Source organism: Hippopotamus amphibius, chromosome 13 (assembly GCF_030028045.1).
Source record: "Hippopotamus amphibius kiboko isolate mHipAmp2 chromosome 13, mHipAmp2.hap2, whole genome shotgun sequence".
NCBI classification, from domain to species: domain Eukaryota; kingdom Metazoa; phylum Chordata; class Mammalia; order Artiodactyla; family Hippopotamidae; genus Hippopotamus; species Hippopotamus amphibius.
Genome location: NC_080198.1, coordinates 77,090,236 through 77,107,536, shown reverse-complemented (window position 1 = coordinate 77,107,536; position 17,301 = coordinate 77,090,236). Strand labels below are relative to the sequence as shown.

General features: G+C 39.3%; 2 protein-coding genes across 6 annotated transcripts in view; one reads left to right on the top strand and one right to left on the bottom strand.

Moving 5' to 3' along the window:
- The window catches only part of METTL14 (methyltransferase 14, N6-adenosine-methyltransferase subunit), a 54,810-nt gene that overhangs the window by 32,695 nt on the left and 4,814 nt on the right, over window positions 1-17,301 (top strand). Inside the window, exons 12-16 of one of the 3 annotated variants that reach the window (XR_009048776.1) lie at window positions 1,074-1,328; window positions 2,486-2,652; window positions 15,147-15,214; window positions 16,072-16,660; window positions 16,995-17,047. The gene's annotated coding sequence lies outside the window, so the exon portion shown is untranslated. Of the gene's footprint in view, window positions 1-1,073; window positions 1,329-2,485; window positions 2,653-15,146; window positions 15,215-16,071; window positions 17,048-17,301 lie in introns of all 3 variants that reach the window. The other 2 variants (XR_009048775.1, XR_009048777.1) reach the window with 2 other exon arrangements.
- The window catches only part of SEC24D (SEC24 homolog D, COPII coat complex component), a 113,287-nt gene continuing 110,358 nt past the window's right edge, over window positions 14,373-17,301 (bottom strand). For all 3 annotated transcript variants that reach the window (XM_057705665.1, XM_057705668.1, XM_057705667.1), the window contains exon 23: window positions 14,373-15,197. In XM_057705665.1, the coding sequence (XP_057561648.1) occupies window positions 15,057-15,197 (141 nt within the window). In that variant the 3' untranslated portion in view covers window positions 14,373-15,056. The remainder of the gene's footprint in view (window positions 15,198-17,301) is intronic.

Sequence of the window (17,301 nt, the reverse complement as noted above, 5' to 3'; positions counted from 1 at the left end):
TGTCCACTAAAGACTCAGTTTGAAAATAGGGACTGAATTATAGAAATAGGCCTGAGATCCTTCAAAGGATGAATGATGAATTTAACTTGCTCAACCTGTTAGTGCTTTCTAGTGCAGATAGCATTTGACTGATGCCTTTCTTGATGTAGATATGATGTGAACCTGCTGGTTAGAATTTTTACTGAAATGATTGTACATTTTCAACTTCAGTAATTAAAACTTATCTAGAGATAGAACTGTATTTGTCAAAGTTGACCTAGGGATGAAGAAGACAGAGATGCTCCAGTTGCCCAGTGTGGTTCCTTAGAAATATCAGCTAGGGAGTGACTCTGTCCTTTAAACAGGACTCTAGTCTGGTGCACACCCTGGGTCTAGCCAAGGAATGGCAGTATTTCTGGTTTTTAGCTCGCCAAGTCGTCTGTGAGATCTGTATCATGTCATCTTAGAGAGACTTGGGAATGGCTTTTTTGTAGATTCAAAGTTAAAAGGAGCCACAGCCCACCATATTTAAAATAGAGCAAATAAGAAAAGAATAGGTGTTAGGAAAAAAATGCAAGGCCTAGAATTTCCCTTTGACAGTGTAATGAGCATTTTTATAACAGAGGATGGAATCGACTCTCTGGTTTTGCTACCCTTCACTTTCAGTAAAGATTGGAGTATCAATTTTACAATAGATCTTCATTCATTGAGGAAAGGTTTCCAATGAAAACTCAGTTACTGTGACTTCTTTTGACTTCTGGTCATCTGTTTATATCGATCATATTTATATGTCTTAAATTTTCACAAATTATCTAGGGATCACCAAAAATAGTTTTTAGTTGCTTTATTTACTAATTCCTTATGGAAGATTGAAGCCAGTAACTCTGTAGTAACCCTAAACTTTTTCAGTTTAAAAATTTTTGGATCAGCATACCTAATATTTATACGTAATTATATTTCTAGGTATTCTAGGCCAAATGTTGATGTTTATTTTCACTGGCAACAGTTTTCCCTGTTACCAGTCTCCTTTCAGAGGATGGAGGTTAGGCGGTCCAAAATACTACAATTCTTTTCGACTTTTCCTCACTATGTAGAACAGAAAAGGAGAGGAGGTGATGATGTCAGCTACAGTAGAGTTTGTGGTGGGGAATATCATACCCAAACACTGCTGAACGAGATTAGACCAAGGAATTGTGGAGATGTCAAAGTGTAGAACGAGACAGCGCTGTGCAAGAGGTGTCAAGCTGGGAAGCAGGGGATCAAGCATGGAGCCTGGCTTGGCAGCCAGGTCGCATATCCAGAGTTGGAGTGGATCAGTACTGCACCAGCAATAAGCTGCTGATACTTTGGTAAGTGGAAGAGCCACCTATGAGTGCTTAGCTCTTAAGTGTGGAAACTTAAACTACAGGTCTCTTATTGAAAAATCAAGTAAGCGTTATGCCGTAGTTTCATTTTAAATTGACGCAGTCATAATGGTAGGATGCCTTGGAGTTCAAGTGTACTGTCGATAGCTGAGAGTCTTGTGTCATGGTTGTTGCTGGGAAATGATTCCTTTTCGTGTCTCTTAAAATACTTTCTACCCATCTTAATTGCTAAATTATAATGTTCTGATTAGTTACAGCAGCTTATTTTAAAAATCATACTTTTTTCATCCTGAATTTAAGAACATAAGGTTTGGTCTTTGAAGTATAGTTTTTTACAGATTAAATATATTTTTTTATTAACTTGACAAAATGATGGCCAGGTTGGGATTCATTCTAAATAGTAGTCTTTGATCTGAAAATGTCTCATATTTTTGTGAGCTATTAAAAACGTAAGACTGCTTATAAAAAAGGCCTTTCTTAGAGTAATCCTGTAATCTTGGGGTCCATGTAGGACTTTTAGCATTATCCTGTCTTTGATGTTTAGTGATAGGGACTGAATTGCCCAGTATAGGTCTCAAGTATCTGCCATCAGTTTTGAAGCTAAGAATCTAGGACTCCCCAGAAGGTTAGAACATTTATCCAGCAAATTGAGCCCATCGAAGACTCTGTTTCTGAAAAAGTCACATTGCTTCTGCTCTCAAGGCCCCCAGTCAATTACTCAAATATAAACATTGCTAGCTACAATGCACAGAGAAAATACTACCTCATTAATCTAGATGTTCTTTTGCAGTAAACCCTTTTTCTAGAATTGGACAAAATGTCAAAATGATCGGTTTCAGTATGTGTTACAGTTCTTGCCTCTGTAAGAACTGTAACTATTAAACAGTGAAGTCAGATAAGGTAGGTTTTTTCCAAAAATACTTCTGAAAAATTGAAAGCAAAGTCAGTGATGTAAAACGCATATAGGAACTAAGCATATAATGTAAATCAGTGAAGCAAGCCATGAGTTTGTTTTATAGTGGAATAATTTTTTTAGGCACATTTTATTTGCATGTTTAATGTGGGAATATTTACTTTCACTCATTTACTTTCTCCCTTTTATCTTGTCTGTGCTGTTTTCCTAAATTGCTGGGTTTTCTCAGCTCCTCTCTAAGAAAATCAGAGCAGTACAGAACATCTTAATAAATAGCCACTGACTTGATCTCAGGGCCATGGAGACCTGATGGAGAGCTGAGGAGACAGCTCACGCCCTGGGTAAGGTGGACATCACTACTCAGCTCCAACTAATTGTCACCATAGAGGGAAGATGGTAAGTCTGAAATGTTCATGTGAAACCTCCCTTGGTGTTGGCAGTTAAAATAGTTTGTGTCCTTTGCTTACATTTTCCTTTCATAGCACTGAAATTTTAAAAAATTAATTTGGCTAGCTAAATACTGCATGCATATTTCAAATTCTGGCTTCTAAATATGGTGTGACCAAATTACTTAAAGAAGAAGAAAAAAATTAGGACAGGAAACCATCACCTTTGAAAACGTTGGGTAGTTGGTACACTTTGGAACACACAAAACTGCAGACATGAACTAATACTTTAAAGTTGACTACAGTGATGTGACTGCAGCCATTCATCTCTCCAGTAGAGAAAATGCAGAGGTCTAGGCCTGTGTGGTCATACCTTTTATAGAATCCCACATCTGCATGAGTTTTTAGTCTACGAGGGTGAGTCAAAAATTATCCGCACTCCAGTTATATTAAGACGTCTAAATTCTACAACCAGAATGCGGATAATTTTTGACTCACCCTTGTAACAATTACATTTGTCAGTATCATAAAAGAATACATCATTATTCTACCTTTTTTGCCTTTTTTTTTTGTTTCCTTTGTCTTTTTAAAGCAGAAGACAAACTGAAACAGCTTTGCTCAGAGATGCCCAGTTTAGTAGTTTATGCTGGTTAACTTTCCCAAGTAATTGCTTAGTTGTCTTATGGAATTTGCTGTCATTTTATAGGTTTATGCTTTTTCTGGGTAGGTACATACTTTCATATTAAGTAAAGGAGAGGTTTTTGGTGTAATAGTGTTGCCTGTGATTCAGATAAGCTACACAGCTGGAGGGATTGTTTGGCCGTGTCCAAAAAGCAAGGCATATATGTGTGGTAAATAGGAGCTCAAGATTTTAGCTTACTTTTCTACTGCTATGTCTTATTGGAATAAAAATTTTAAAGCATATAAGCATGATTAAGAATATTGTATTTAGAGGGGAGGAAAGAAAAAAAAAAGAATATTGTATTTATAAAAATAATTCCAAAGCAAAATTTAAGAAAATATAAGCACATGTAAGCTTGTCAGCCAACTGACTCCCTAAATTTTAAATCCCACCACCTCCTTTAGATGATGCTGACAGGATACTGGGTCAGAATGGCGTTAGAACCTTTTTGGGGAACATTCGCAGTTCTGACTGCTTTCTGGTGGATTGCTTCTTAAGTGAAGGATTCCCGTCCCCTCTGATACCTGCCTTGGCCTACCCGTTTAGTTCTGAGCCCAGAACCCCGCGGCTCAGGCTCTTAGCATTGATCTTTGTCATCGACCTGGTAAAGGCCATGGTGTGCTTTCTCAGCTTCTAATGTGTGGCACATAGTAAATGCGCAATAAATAGTCCTTTACTCTTTGCTTGACTAATAATTGGAAGTAATTATTTGAGCGAATAATTGGAGGATTTTTAATATCCTTCTCTTTTCACTTCTCCCTTCTGCTGTTACTTTCTTGCTACATAAGAGGACTGTTTCTCTAGTAAGGACTTTTTTCTTTTAATAACAGAATATTATCTTTGAGGCTGAGGAAACGAAGTAATTTCCACTGACTTACTACTTATCAGTGGACTTACAGAATCAGTTTCCTTTGGTCCGATTTTAAAGGCATCTGATTCTTTCCTCAGGGCATAAGTTTTTAAAATACTTGTGCCAAGTGTAACCTATTAAGGTAAGGCAGATTAATTAACCACATCTGTATCACCTTGTTAATAATAGCTTAAGTAAAAAGTTAGACTATATGCCTCTTATTTGCAGGAGTGAACCTAAGGGAGAGTAGATTGCCTGAGAGTGAGGAGAGGACAGGATGGTTGAGGACGGGCACAAGGTGGCTCCCAGGAGTCTTGGGAAACTGCTTCCGGGTCGGTAATATTGCCTCAGGGAGAGATGAGCTCACTGGGAAGTAGCTGAGTGGTGCACAAAGGAAAGTGTCGGTCCCCAGGGTACACATTCATTTCCCCCAAACACAGCGTGGAAGCAAAGGAGGCCCTGGACTTGAGACTATGGGGCCTTTTTTAAAAAAAAAAAAAAAAAAAAAAAGGTCCTTGTTTGTTTGCTTGGTTGTTTTTGGCTGCACTGGATCTTTGTTGCTGTGTGCAGGCTTTCTCTAGTTGTGGTGAGCAGGGGCTACTCTTCATTGCCGTGCGGTGGCTTCTGGTTTCACAGCACAGTCTCTAGGGCATGCAGGCTTCAGTAGTTGCAGCACACAGGCTTAGTTGCTCCACGGCCTATGGGATCTTCCCGAACCAGGGATCAAACCTGTGTCCCCTGCATTGTCAGGCAGATTCTTAACCATTGCACCTCCAGGGAGTCCCCACTACAGGGCTTTGACACTAGCCATCAGTATGGACCAAAGATAGGAAATCTTCCCTGCCAGCATGAACTAGTCTGATTCAATCAGGTTGATTTGTAAAACATGATTCTTTTTTTTTTTTTGGAACACTAGAGTTTACTGCTACAAATTTATGTTAATATGCTGAATCTGATTTGCCCTAATTCATAAATGTAATAGCTTTTTTGCCAAATAGGCATATTAAGTCCCTAAAACGTTGAGTGGGTAACATTGCTCTAAACCCCATGGGGTATCCTAAAACTGTATTTTTCAAACATTAATATCTTTTTAAAGAAACAGTTTTTCATGGACCCAAGGGTACCTCAGTTTGAAAAATACTGACTTCAAAGTCTTATTCTGTGAAAGGTCTTAAAGTTGAAAATTCTTATCGCAAAAGAGCTCTGTGTTTATAACCGGTAACAATTTTTTTAAATGTCATGAAAATAAAAAGTACACCCTAAAAATTCTTGCACATCTCATACTCTTGGGACTGGATCTATAGTCACTATTATGACGATAGTTTCCTAAACTAAACACTAGTCATTTTGCTTCCCAAATTGTGTTTGTTTTTTATGTGATTTAAAACTGTATTTTCTTGTATTAAATTTGGATGACAGTGACTCTGGGAGTTATGTTCATGAGGATATACTTTGGGAATTGGAAGAGTTTGGCCTGAAGAAGGGACATGATAGAGATATGTGATGGCTTTTGAACTATCTGAAAACTGCCATTGAGTGGAAGAAGAATTCACCTGTGGCCTCAAAAAACAGACAGTTTGCACACAAAGGGGAAATTTAAGTAAAATTGTCTGCTAAATATGCTTTTCTAATAGAACTGTTCATAAATGGCTGCTTGGGAAGGAGTAAGCTTCTGATTACTTTTTTTTCCAAGCAGAGGCCAGGAAACATCTGTTAAAGATGATGACTAGGGGATTTCTATTGCCTCTTTCAATTAAGTTTTTTTTCCTTTTTATCCAGATTATTCAGTATTACATCTTATGTTTTCAGCAGTTATAAATTATGTAATTTCCCCCAAAGAGTTGTCTTCTCTGGAAGATTAACTGACTAATCTTTTTGGAAGGTTTCAGACACTTTAGTGTGTAATGCCTCCTAGTGGAGCTGAAGTTCAATTTCAGATTTTCTTTGAAAATGATCTAAATTTTGATCTTTTACTCTTTATTGTTATATTAATAGAGAACTGTTTCCATCTGACAACATTAAAAACAGACTAATATACTATTCCTAATTATTCTCAATCTACTGTCATTAGGTTCAGTTTCTAGGAAGTGAAAGTAGTACCATTTAGTAACATCCTCAAAAATACGCCTTTTTGAATTTGTGAATTCTTATTTTTTTATAACGGTTCTTCAGCATTCAAAATACAAAATTCTTGTCTTTGATTTACATATTACTAAAGTTTTGGTTTAACATTTAGAGCCGTTGAGTTGGTTTAAGTTTGGGTTTAACACTTAAAGCAGCTTGGTTTAACAGTTTTTTCATATTGAAGGGTTTATTTTAATATTTGAAACCATCTTTTAATTGGACACTTCTATAGCATTTAAAGATGCTTGGTTTTAAGGATATAAATTAAGATACTCATGGCATGTAGGAGTCCAGTTAGTCCTATTTTTCATGATCCTTAGCAAGTTTAATTTAAAAACCCAATAAAATAACAGTAGCAATGAACTGTGATGACTGTGTGCCACACTGTGCCAGGGACTGTTCTAAACCTTTTACGTTCATTAACTTAATTATTGAAACAACTGAGTAGGAAACCGAGGCCCAGAAAGGTTTCTAACTCACCTGTATCACACACCTGTGTGGTACAGCTAGTGTAGAAATCCATGTGGTTGTTCCAGAGCCCACATGCTCTTAGACATTATGCTCTACTGCCTCTCAGGGTTTGGGAGATGGGGTAACTATTTCTGTATTTCAGAACACCATGGGACAGCACTCACCCTATTTTTGGCAGGTGGTCATTCAGGATTCACTGGAGCAGTTCCAGTACATATTGGGTTCTTCTGCCATCGAAATCTAGTCTCTCTTTGTACTCTTTATAGTATTCTCTCTGTCTTCCGAGTCTTGCTCTTCTAAGGGTTTTGTTTGTTTCATTGGTGTTGGTTTTTTTGTTTGTTTTTTTCTGTCTTCAGTCTTCAACATTCTTCAGAGTTGAAGAATGAAATAGTGCTGCCAGTATTTTTTTTTTCCAACATAATACTGGACTCTCCACCAGCATTTAAATGTCAAATCATCCCTGCCTGTCTTAAACAACAAAATCCTCCCTTCTGCCTGTGAGCCTCTTTCATCCACTTCTCCAGTTGCCTCCATTCTGCCTCCCATTCCTCAACCTATTCCAATCCAGCACTTAAGCTCGTTGACCCAGTAAAACCGCTCTCACCAGTTCCCCATGACCTTCTTACTAGTTACAACATGCTTTCGTCTTTGTAGCTTGCCTTTGGGAAGCCTGTACTTGGCTGCCCGCTCGCTCTCCATGCACCCCTCTTTTCCCTTGGTTTTATGACATCCTCTCGCCAGGTTTTCCTTCTCACTTCTCTGGCACTTCCTCCCCAGTCTCTTCAGGTTTCTATTTTACTGTTTGTCGAGGATTCGTTGTGCTCTCACTACAGGATTGCCCTGTATTTTTTTTCCCATCCATTCTTGTAGCTCTTTTTCCCCTCTATATGTAAATGGTTTGCAAATTTCCAGCCCAGAGTTCTCTCCTGAGCCTCAGACTCATATTTTCAGGTGCTGTAGTTGATCTCACTTGCATAGTTTACAAGATACCTCAACATGTACAGATGTGAACTACTACCCCTTACACACACACAGACACACGTACATATATACAGTCTGCTTCAACTCCTGTGTTTCTTTGGGAATGGTCTCACTGTCTACCCAGCTGCCCAAAGCAGAAATCATTTTCAGATACTTACTTCTCCCTCACTAACTCCAGTTCTTCCCTGTTCCCCTCTGTCAAATACCATTATTTTAGTTCAGGCCACCACATGTATTCTCAAGTGGACTACCATGAGAGCCTCCTAAATGGTCTCTCTGCTTCTAGTTCTGCCACCTTACACCCCCAAAGTAATCTTCCTAAAAGGTGATCTTGTCATGCTTGCTGAAGTCACTTTGAACATCTACATTGTGCCTTTAGGCCTAAGTCCAAACTCCCCCTTGACTAGAACTCACTTAGTTTTATGTTTTGCCACTTTTTTTCTCCTTAGTGAGTTCAGTCAACTTTAAACTAAAATCCTTTAAGATAATTGAAGGGGTAGTATATGCTCTCTCTCACTCTGGGCCTTCATGCATATTTTTCCCTCTTCTAGAATATTTACCAGTACTCTCAATGACCTGGCTAATGTCTACTAAATCTGTCAGGTCCCAGCTTCAATATAACTACTTTACTGACTACACCCTGCCCCTAGCTAGCCTAGGTCAGATATCCCTAGTATATACCTGCTATATATATATATATTAGCATACCAAGAATATATATATGTACAATATATATTTATATATAGCATGTCATGGCATTTATGAAACAAATTGTAGAGATGGTGGGGGTTTGGTTTTTGCTGCTTACTGTTGTCTGTCTCCCTAGTAGAGGGCATAGTGCCTGGCACATAGCAGGTGTGAAATATATATTTGTGAAGTCAAAACATATTACCTCTTTGAACAGTACATTCTTTGAGCACCTAATTACTTAGAAGGTTTTTCTTTCAATTGAGCAGCACCTTGTCACTTCTATTTATTGGTTCTATTTCTGTACCCTTGGGAACACACAGGGCAATCAATAGACTACCTTTTTATTTTTTTTAAAGTTGTACCCCACTTATAGTTATGAAATATTGGCTATATTCCCTATATGTTGTATATCCTTGTAGTGTATTTTATATGCAGTAGTTTGTACCTCTTAATGGCCTACCCCTATCTTGCTCTGCCCCCTTCCCTTTACCCACTGGTAACCACTAGTTTGTTCTCTATATCTGTGAGCCTTTCTCTTTCGCTATATCCACTTGTTTATTTTTTTAGATTCTACATGTAAGTGATAACATACTGTATTTGTCTTCTCTGACTTACTTCACTAAGCATTATACTTTCCAGGTCCATCCATGTTGTTGCAAATGGCAAAATTTCATTCTTTTTTTTATTGCTGAGTAGTATTTCATTATATTTATATTCCACATCTTTATCTATTCATCTGTTGTTGGACACTTAGGTTGCTTCCTTATCTTGGTTATTGTAAATAATGCTGCTATGTTCATTGGGGTGCATGTATCTTTTCAACTTAGTGTTTTTGTTTTTTTCAGATATGTACCCAGGAGTGGAATTGCTGGGTCATATGGTAGTTCTATTTTTAGCTTTTTGAGGAACCTCCATACTGTTTTCCACAGTGGCTGCACCAATTTACATTCCCACCAGCAGTGTATGAGGGTTCCCTTTTCTCCACATCCTCACTGACATTTGTTATTTGTGTTCTTTTCAGTGGTAGCCATTCTAACAGGTGTGATATCTCATGGTGGTTTTGAGTTGCATTTCTCTGATGATTAGTGATGTTAAGCATCTTTTCATGTGCCTGTTGGCCATCTGTGTGTCTTCTTAGAAAATGTCTATTCAGGTCTTCTGCCCATTTTTTAGTTGGGTTGTTTGTTTCTTTGATGTTGTATGAGCTATTTACATATTTTGGTTATTAATCCCTTATTGGTTATATATCATTAACAAATATTTTCTCCCATTCAGTAGTTGTCTTGGTTTTGTTTTGGTGTCCTTTGCTGTGCAAAAGCTTTTAAATTTAATTAGATCCGATTTATTTTTGCTTTTATTTCCTTTGCTTTAGGAAACAGACAAAAAAGTATTGCTATAATTTATGTCAGAGACCTTTCTGCCTGTTTTCTTACACGAGATTTATAGTTTCTGGTCTTACATATAGGTGTTTAATACATTTTGAGTTTATTTTTGTATATGGTGTTAGAGAATGTTCTAGTTTCATTCTTTTACATGTAGCTGCCCTGTTTTCCCAGCACTACTTACTGAAGAGACAGTCTTTTCCCCATTATGTATTTTTGCCTACTTTGTCATAGATTAATTGACCATAAGTGCGTAAGTTTATTTCTGGGCTCTCTATCTTGTTCCATTGCTATATATCTGTTTTTGTGCCAGTACCATAGTGTTTTGACTACTGTAGCTTTATAGTTTAGTCTGAAGTCAGGGAGCATTATTCCTCCAGCTCTTTTCTTCTTTCTCAAGATTGTTTGGGCTCTTTGAAGTCTTATGTGTTTCTATACAAATATTAAAATTATTTGTTCTACTTCTGTGAAAAATGCCCATGGTATTTTGATGGGGATTGCATTGAATCTGTAGATTGCCTTAGGTAGTATACTCATTTTAACAATATTAATTCTTCCAATCCATGAACACAGTATAACTTTCCATCTGTTTGTGTTGTCTTTTTTTTTTTTTTAAGTAAATTTATTTGTTGGCTGTGTTGGGTCTTTGTTGCTGCACATGGGCTTTCTCTAGTTGAGGTGAGTGGAGGCTACTCTTCGTTGCGGTGCACCGGCTTCTCATTGCAGTGGCTTCTCTTGTGCGCAGGCTTCAGTAGTTGTGGCACACAGGCTTAGTTGCTCTGCAGCATGTGGGATCTTCCCAGACCAGGGATCAAACCTACATCTGCTGCATTGACAGGCAGATTCTTAACCACTGTGCCACCAGGGAAGTCCCTGTTTGTATTGTCTTTAATTTCTTTCATCAGTCTTATATTTTTCCAAGTACAGGTCTTTTGCCTCCTTAGATAGGTTTATTCCTAGGTATTTTATTCTTTCTGATGTGATTATAAATTGGATTATTTCCTTAATTTCTTTTTCTGATAGTTTGTTGTTAGTATATAGAAATGCAACAGATTTCTCTATATTAATTTTGTACCTTCCAACTTTACTGAATTCATTGATGAGCTCTAGTAGCTTTTTGTTGACACCTTTAGGATTTTCTTTGTATAGTATATCTGCAAACAGTGACAATTTTACTGCTTCCTTTCTAATTTGGATTTCTTTTTTTTCTTTTTCTTGTCTGAATGCTGTGGCTATGACTTCCAACACTGTTGAATAAAAGTGGTGAGAGTGGGCATCCTTGTCTTGGTCCTGATCTAAGAGGAAATGCTTTCAGCTTTCATCATTGAGTACGATGTTAGCTGTGGGCTTGTCATATATGGCCTTTATTATGTTGAGGTAGGTTTCCTCTGTGCCCACTTTCTGGAGAGTTTTTATCATAAGTGGATGTTGAATTTTGCCAAAAGCTTTTTCTGCATCTATTGAGATGATCACATGGTTTTTATTTTTTAATTTGTTAATGTGGTGTATCACATTGATTGATTTGTGGATATTGAAAAATCTTTGTATCCTTGGAATAAATCCCACTTGATCATGGTATATAGTCCTTTTAATTTATTGTTGGATTTGGTTTGCCAGTATTTTGTTGGGGATTTTTGCATGTGTATTCATCAGTGATACTGGCCTGTAATTTTCTTTTCTTTTCTTTTTTTGATACCTTTATCTGGCTTTGGTACCAGGGTAATACAGGCCTCATAGAATGAGTTTGGAAGTGTTCATTCCTCTGCAGTTTTTTGAAATAGTTTAATGGGCGTTAGCTCTATTTGGTAGAAATTTGAGAAGTCATCTGGTCTTGACTTTTCTTTGTTAGGAGGTTTTTGTTTTTTGTTTTTTTTTTTTTATTGATTCAATTTCATTACTGACAATTGGTCTGTTCATGCTTCCTATTTTTTCCTGGTTCAGCCTTGGGAGACTACTTTTTTAGGAATTTGTCCATTTCTTCTAGGTTGTCCATTGTATTGGCATATAGTTGTTCTTTGTAATCTCTTATGATCCTTTGTATTTCTGTTGTGTCAGTTGTAACTCCTTTTTTTCTTTCTGATTTTATTGATTTGGGCCTTCTCTCTTTTCTTGATGAGTCTGAGAAAGATTTATCAATTTTTTTTTTAACCTTTTCTTAGCTCAGGTCTGGGTCACAAGGTAGCGGACTACGGAATACCAGACATCCAGGAGACCCCGGGTTGTTGCCCACCCACTGGTAGGTAAAGCCAGTAGCTGGGGCTAGTGCTGGCCTACTGGCAGGCAGAACTGTGTCCTAGAGTCTGGTTGCAGGGCCCAGGTGAACCAGAGCTGGTGTCAGATGGCTGGTGGTTGGGGCTGGTTCCTGACACAGTTGGGTGTGGCGTCTGGGGGATCCTGAAGCTTGTGTTAGCTTGGTAGTGGATGGGCCAGGTATGCAGAATTGTGATGTTCTTTTGGCTGGTGTCTGCCCTGTGGTATGTGGGGCTGGGCCCTGAGCCCTCTGGTGGGTAGGGCTGTGTTCCCACACAATTCATTGCTTGGCCTGAGGCATCCCACCATTGGCAAGTACGGGCTGTGGGCAGGGACAGGGCTGGGTCTTGAGACCAGTAAGCTAGAAGAATGGTTCCAAAATGGCGCTTGCCAGCACCCGTGTCCATTCGGTAGAACAGGCTCTCTAAAATGACTGCCACCAGTGTCTGTCCGCAGGGTAGCTGCAGACACCTCCTGTCTCTCTGGGAGACTCTTCAAGATCAGCAAGTAGGCCTGACTCTGGCTCCTATCAAATTACTGCTTCTGCCCTGGGTCCTGGAGCATGTGAGATTTTGTGTGTACTCTGTAAGAGTGGAGTTTCTATTCCCCTCAGCCCTCTGGGACTCCTGAAAGTAAGCCCCCCTGGCCTTCAAAGTCAAGTGCTCTGGGGGCTCATCTTCCTGGTGCAGGGTTCCTGGGCTGGGGAGTGCAACATGGGGCTCAGACTTCTCACTCCTTTGGGTGAAACTCTGCAACTGTAATTATTCTCCCATTAGTGGGTCACCCATCCAGAGTTATGAGACTTGACTGTATCATGACTCTGCCCCTCCGACCTATCTCCTTGTGGTTCCTTTTTATCTTTAGTTGTATATCTTTTCTGGTAGGTTTTGGTCTTTTTCATCGATGGTTGTTCTACAAATAGTTGTGATTTTGTTGTGCATATGAGAGGAGGTGAGCTCAGGGTCTTTCTATTCTGCCATCTTGGCTGAAATGATTCATAGACTATCTTCAAGTAGATTAAGGAATATGGTCTGGGCTTCTGTTTCACACAGAGTGTGGTGTCTAGGACTGAACACTCACCTAGGTGTGGTCTCACCTCAGAGTGGAGTGGGATCATCACCGTACTTATTTGACAGGCAATCCTTGTAAAAAAGTACTTATTTGACAGGCAAACCTCCTACATTCTTTTTTAAATGCCTATTTTTTCCAAGAAACAGCTTCATGTACATTTGTTTTTTGGACACAAGTTCAGGATCTTACATTTCTTCTTGCTAAAACCCATCCAAATTGATCTGAAACATCATACCAGTTGGCTAACTTGTGGGAAGATTGAAATCCTGTCAGTCAGTGTATTTGTTATTTTTCTCAATTTCATGATATTTACAAATTTTAAAACCGACCTTATTAGGCGTGTAATCATAGACAAAGTACTGAACCACTTCAAAGCCGTTTCTTCATCTGTGAATGGGGCTGATAATAAGATGAGGGCTGCTGTGAGGGAGGGATGTGGAAATGTTCACAAGACAGCTAGTGCAGCTCCTGGGACAGTGTACGTATTCAGTGTACTTTAGCTCCTGTTATTTACTCATAGCATTGCTGTCAAAGTTGAACAGGGCAGAGGAGGACAGATACTTGTGTCACACTACTCAAAACCACTCTCCCAGGTTTGTGTATTTTCATTAATAATGCTCCTTTTTCTTCTTGTTGTTGTTTTTTGGTTCACCAGGACATATTGGAGAATTTTTTTTTTAATTTTTTGGCTGCATTGGGCTTTCGTTGCTGTGCACAGGTTTTCTCTAGTTGTGGTGAATGGAGGCTACTCTTCATTGTGGTACACGGGCTCTAGGCGTGCAGGCTTCAGTAGTTGTGGCACGACAGCCCAGTAGTTGTGGCTCACAGGCTCTAGAGTGCAGGCTCAGTAGTTGTGGCACGAGGGCCCAGTAGTTGTGGCTCACAGGCTCTAGAGTGCAGGCTCAGTAGTTGTGGCGCACAGGCTTAGTTGCTGCATAGCGTGTGGGATCTTCCCAGAGCAGGGCTCGAACCTGTGTCCCCTGCATTGGCAGGCAGATTTTTAACCACTGCACCACCAAGGAAGTCCCCATTTTGGAGAACTTTTAAATTGCCTTTCTCAAATACACTGTTTCTGACTTTGCTTATATATATTTACCTAATACTCCCCAACTCCCCCCCTCCCACAATTTAGTTTTTAGTGATCCAAAAAACTTTTTCCAAGACACTTTAACTACTACCCTTCTTTTTAACACCTTAAAATACCTAAATAATGAATTCTACCTGCTAAGTAAGAGCATATGAAGTGATTTATTGATACTGGTTAAGATCCATTATATACAGGTAGAAACCATCAAATTGTACAGGGACCCATTAAGAATATTGATAAAGACAGTTTTACAGACAAAACAACAACTGGAAAATAGTTTTTACACAACATATAATTAGGCAAAAATGTAGAACACAAATTGTTCTACTGGAATAGATTCCAAGGTTATTTAAGAGTCTGCTATGCAAACCTTAAGTTGAAAAATGTGTTCAGTGGGGTTATATGGTTTAAAAAAAATTAAGTATAATGTAAAAATTAAGGTGTTTTTTTCCTCACTGCAAATGGGAGAGGAACCAAGACAACTTTTTACCCCAAATCTATACATTTTGAAAAATAATTTATCTAGCACAAAGAAATTGAGAATGTTTACAATTCTGTAAACTATGCCTTTCATGAAATGCAAACTGCATCAGTTTTAACAGTTAAAAATTGTGCAATCAGAAATAGACTGTTCCCTTTAAGGTACAACTGTACCTTCATTGGCTTTATACCTGAGCACCAAAGCTGAAGTTCTAAATGCCGTCTTGGAAAGCTATTCTGAAAAGGAGTAAGAAATCAAAACTAGCCTGTTACTATCTGGAGAATTAGGCACCAAGAAGGAGATTATCTCCTTAGAAATGCAGTATTAACAATAGAGAAGTTTCCATTAATTAAGCAGCTGGCAGATCTCCTTGTGAACACAACAAAGGAAATCCACGTAGGACGATCCTCCATAAAGTCCCTTGTCTTCCACCAGGAGCTGTCGGAAAACCATTTCTGGCTGTTCTCCCTGCTTTACTATCATGAGCTGGGGAAGAAAACAAGGTAGGTGGTTACAAACATTTTCTGAATGTGGCTCAATTTTGTTGCTTAAGTTCCACCAAAATTACCTAATAGCCACTGTCTGTGAGGCCTTGGAGGATAACAGGAAAGTGCCTATTATCCAGAGTGGAGAGAGGTGATGACCCCAAACCACAAAAACCAAGACAATTAATTATAGATGGCAACAATGAAACATAAGCAGAGTGCTATGAGAAAGGCTTCGCAATGGCAGTGACTATCACTGAACCTTAAAGGACAGGGTAGGAGTTCCTTAAGGATGTGGGGGTGGAGTTAGCATTCCATACCGGGCACCATATACCAGAGACACAGTCCCGGCTAGCATGTAAATTAGCACACACTTCTAAAAGTCAGTGGGAGGTAATGAGTTTGGGTTTTTGTAGGAAATGTCATCCAGTGAAGGTGTTTAAGAACAAGTGGTTGTGGTGCATAGCCTGCATTAGGGGGATGAGGGAAATTAGGAAGCAGTTGGAAGCATCTAGGTGAGAGACGATCAGGGTCTGAATTAGGCAGTGTAGGTGCAAAGGAAGTAGATGAAAAAGAAAATGTAAAAGTTCTTAAACTACTAAAATTAATAAATTCTTAAAATATTCAAAATGATTTTCTACACTGACTACATGTGGAAATGATATTTTGGATATACTAGATTAATGAAATTATTACCATAATAGAGTTTTTACATTTTAATTGTGGCTACTGCAAAGTACAGAATTACAAGTGCTGCTTTATTGGACAGCGCTGCTGTAGAGGAAGAGACACACGGGAAAGAAACCCAGAGAAGGTAGTTTGTCATGAATACTCTGAGCTCTTCTGTTGACCTCCCTTACTCACTCCTGTTTCAGGAATTCAGAGTAGATGATCAGAATGGTCAGAATTTGCTATCTGTTGAGCCACCAGTGTGGTTCACGGAGACACACATACACAACACTGTCTCCACCTGCCTCCTGTAAAATTAAGAAGAGCCAGGGCATCGTCTTTACTTCCTTTCACGTGGTGAAAGCACCCAGAGGCCTGCAGCTACCCCAGCATCACACCAGCTGCAGCGAGGAAGGTATGCTACGTATCGGCTGGGGGGGCCTAGCCCTCCGTGCTGCTGCTCTGTATGCTTTGTTTGTTATCAAGTAGAATTATGCTGTCCACACAGCTTGCTTTTTTTCCTTTATGTTATTTCGGCTGGGGCCTTAAGCTGATAAACTTTGAACTATCTCTGAACTAATAATAATAACTGCTGCTACCATTACAAGCCAGCTACTTCCATGTGGATATGGACACATGAGGTCTCGGCTCGTCAGTGCCAGGCCCTGGGAGCTGACACTGGAACAGCTGTGTGGATAGTCATATTCCAATCTGACGTGGGGAAAGAAACTAACCCCTTCATGGAAACATCTCCAACGGAGTTTAAGATGTGCATCTGGTGAGCCTGAAACCAAGGTGATTTTCTCTTTACTTGTGTTTTCTCCGCCTCTCCCTGGATGCCGCTAGGACTCTGCCGTTGTCCATTATCGGCGATAGCAGTGTGGGTCTGCCTCCAGTGACACAACTCAGTCTGAGACTGGGCAGAATAAAAACACTGTGGCGGGAAGGATTCGCGTCCCCGGTTTCCTTAGAATTTAATTTCTCTATGGGAATTAATGGAAGTTCATACTGCTCATCTATGGGGTATTTTCTGTTGCTGCCATTCATTTAGGTTATTTATTTTTTTGGTTTTCATGTGGTGCTCACTTTAAAACCTCCTCTGATGAATGCATCTGGCCATGATCTGAAGTGGGAAATAGAACAGGGAATGAATTTCAGCCTTGGGAGAAACTCAACTTTAAGGTAATTAATATCCTGCTCTACCATTTGAGACTCTACAAAGTTGGACCACCCAGCACTTGGTGGTGGAAGGTCTCAGGGAACTGCATTTAGAGAAGTGGTGGATCTGCTGCCTTGACATGCTGGTGGTCTTCTCAAGGGGTACACCACACAAATCAGAGGAGGAAACACTGGGATGGACTGGGAATCCATATTTTATCCCCCTCCTTACATTTCTATAGGGAGGGACAGAACTCTGTAGAGTGGGGGAAGAACAG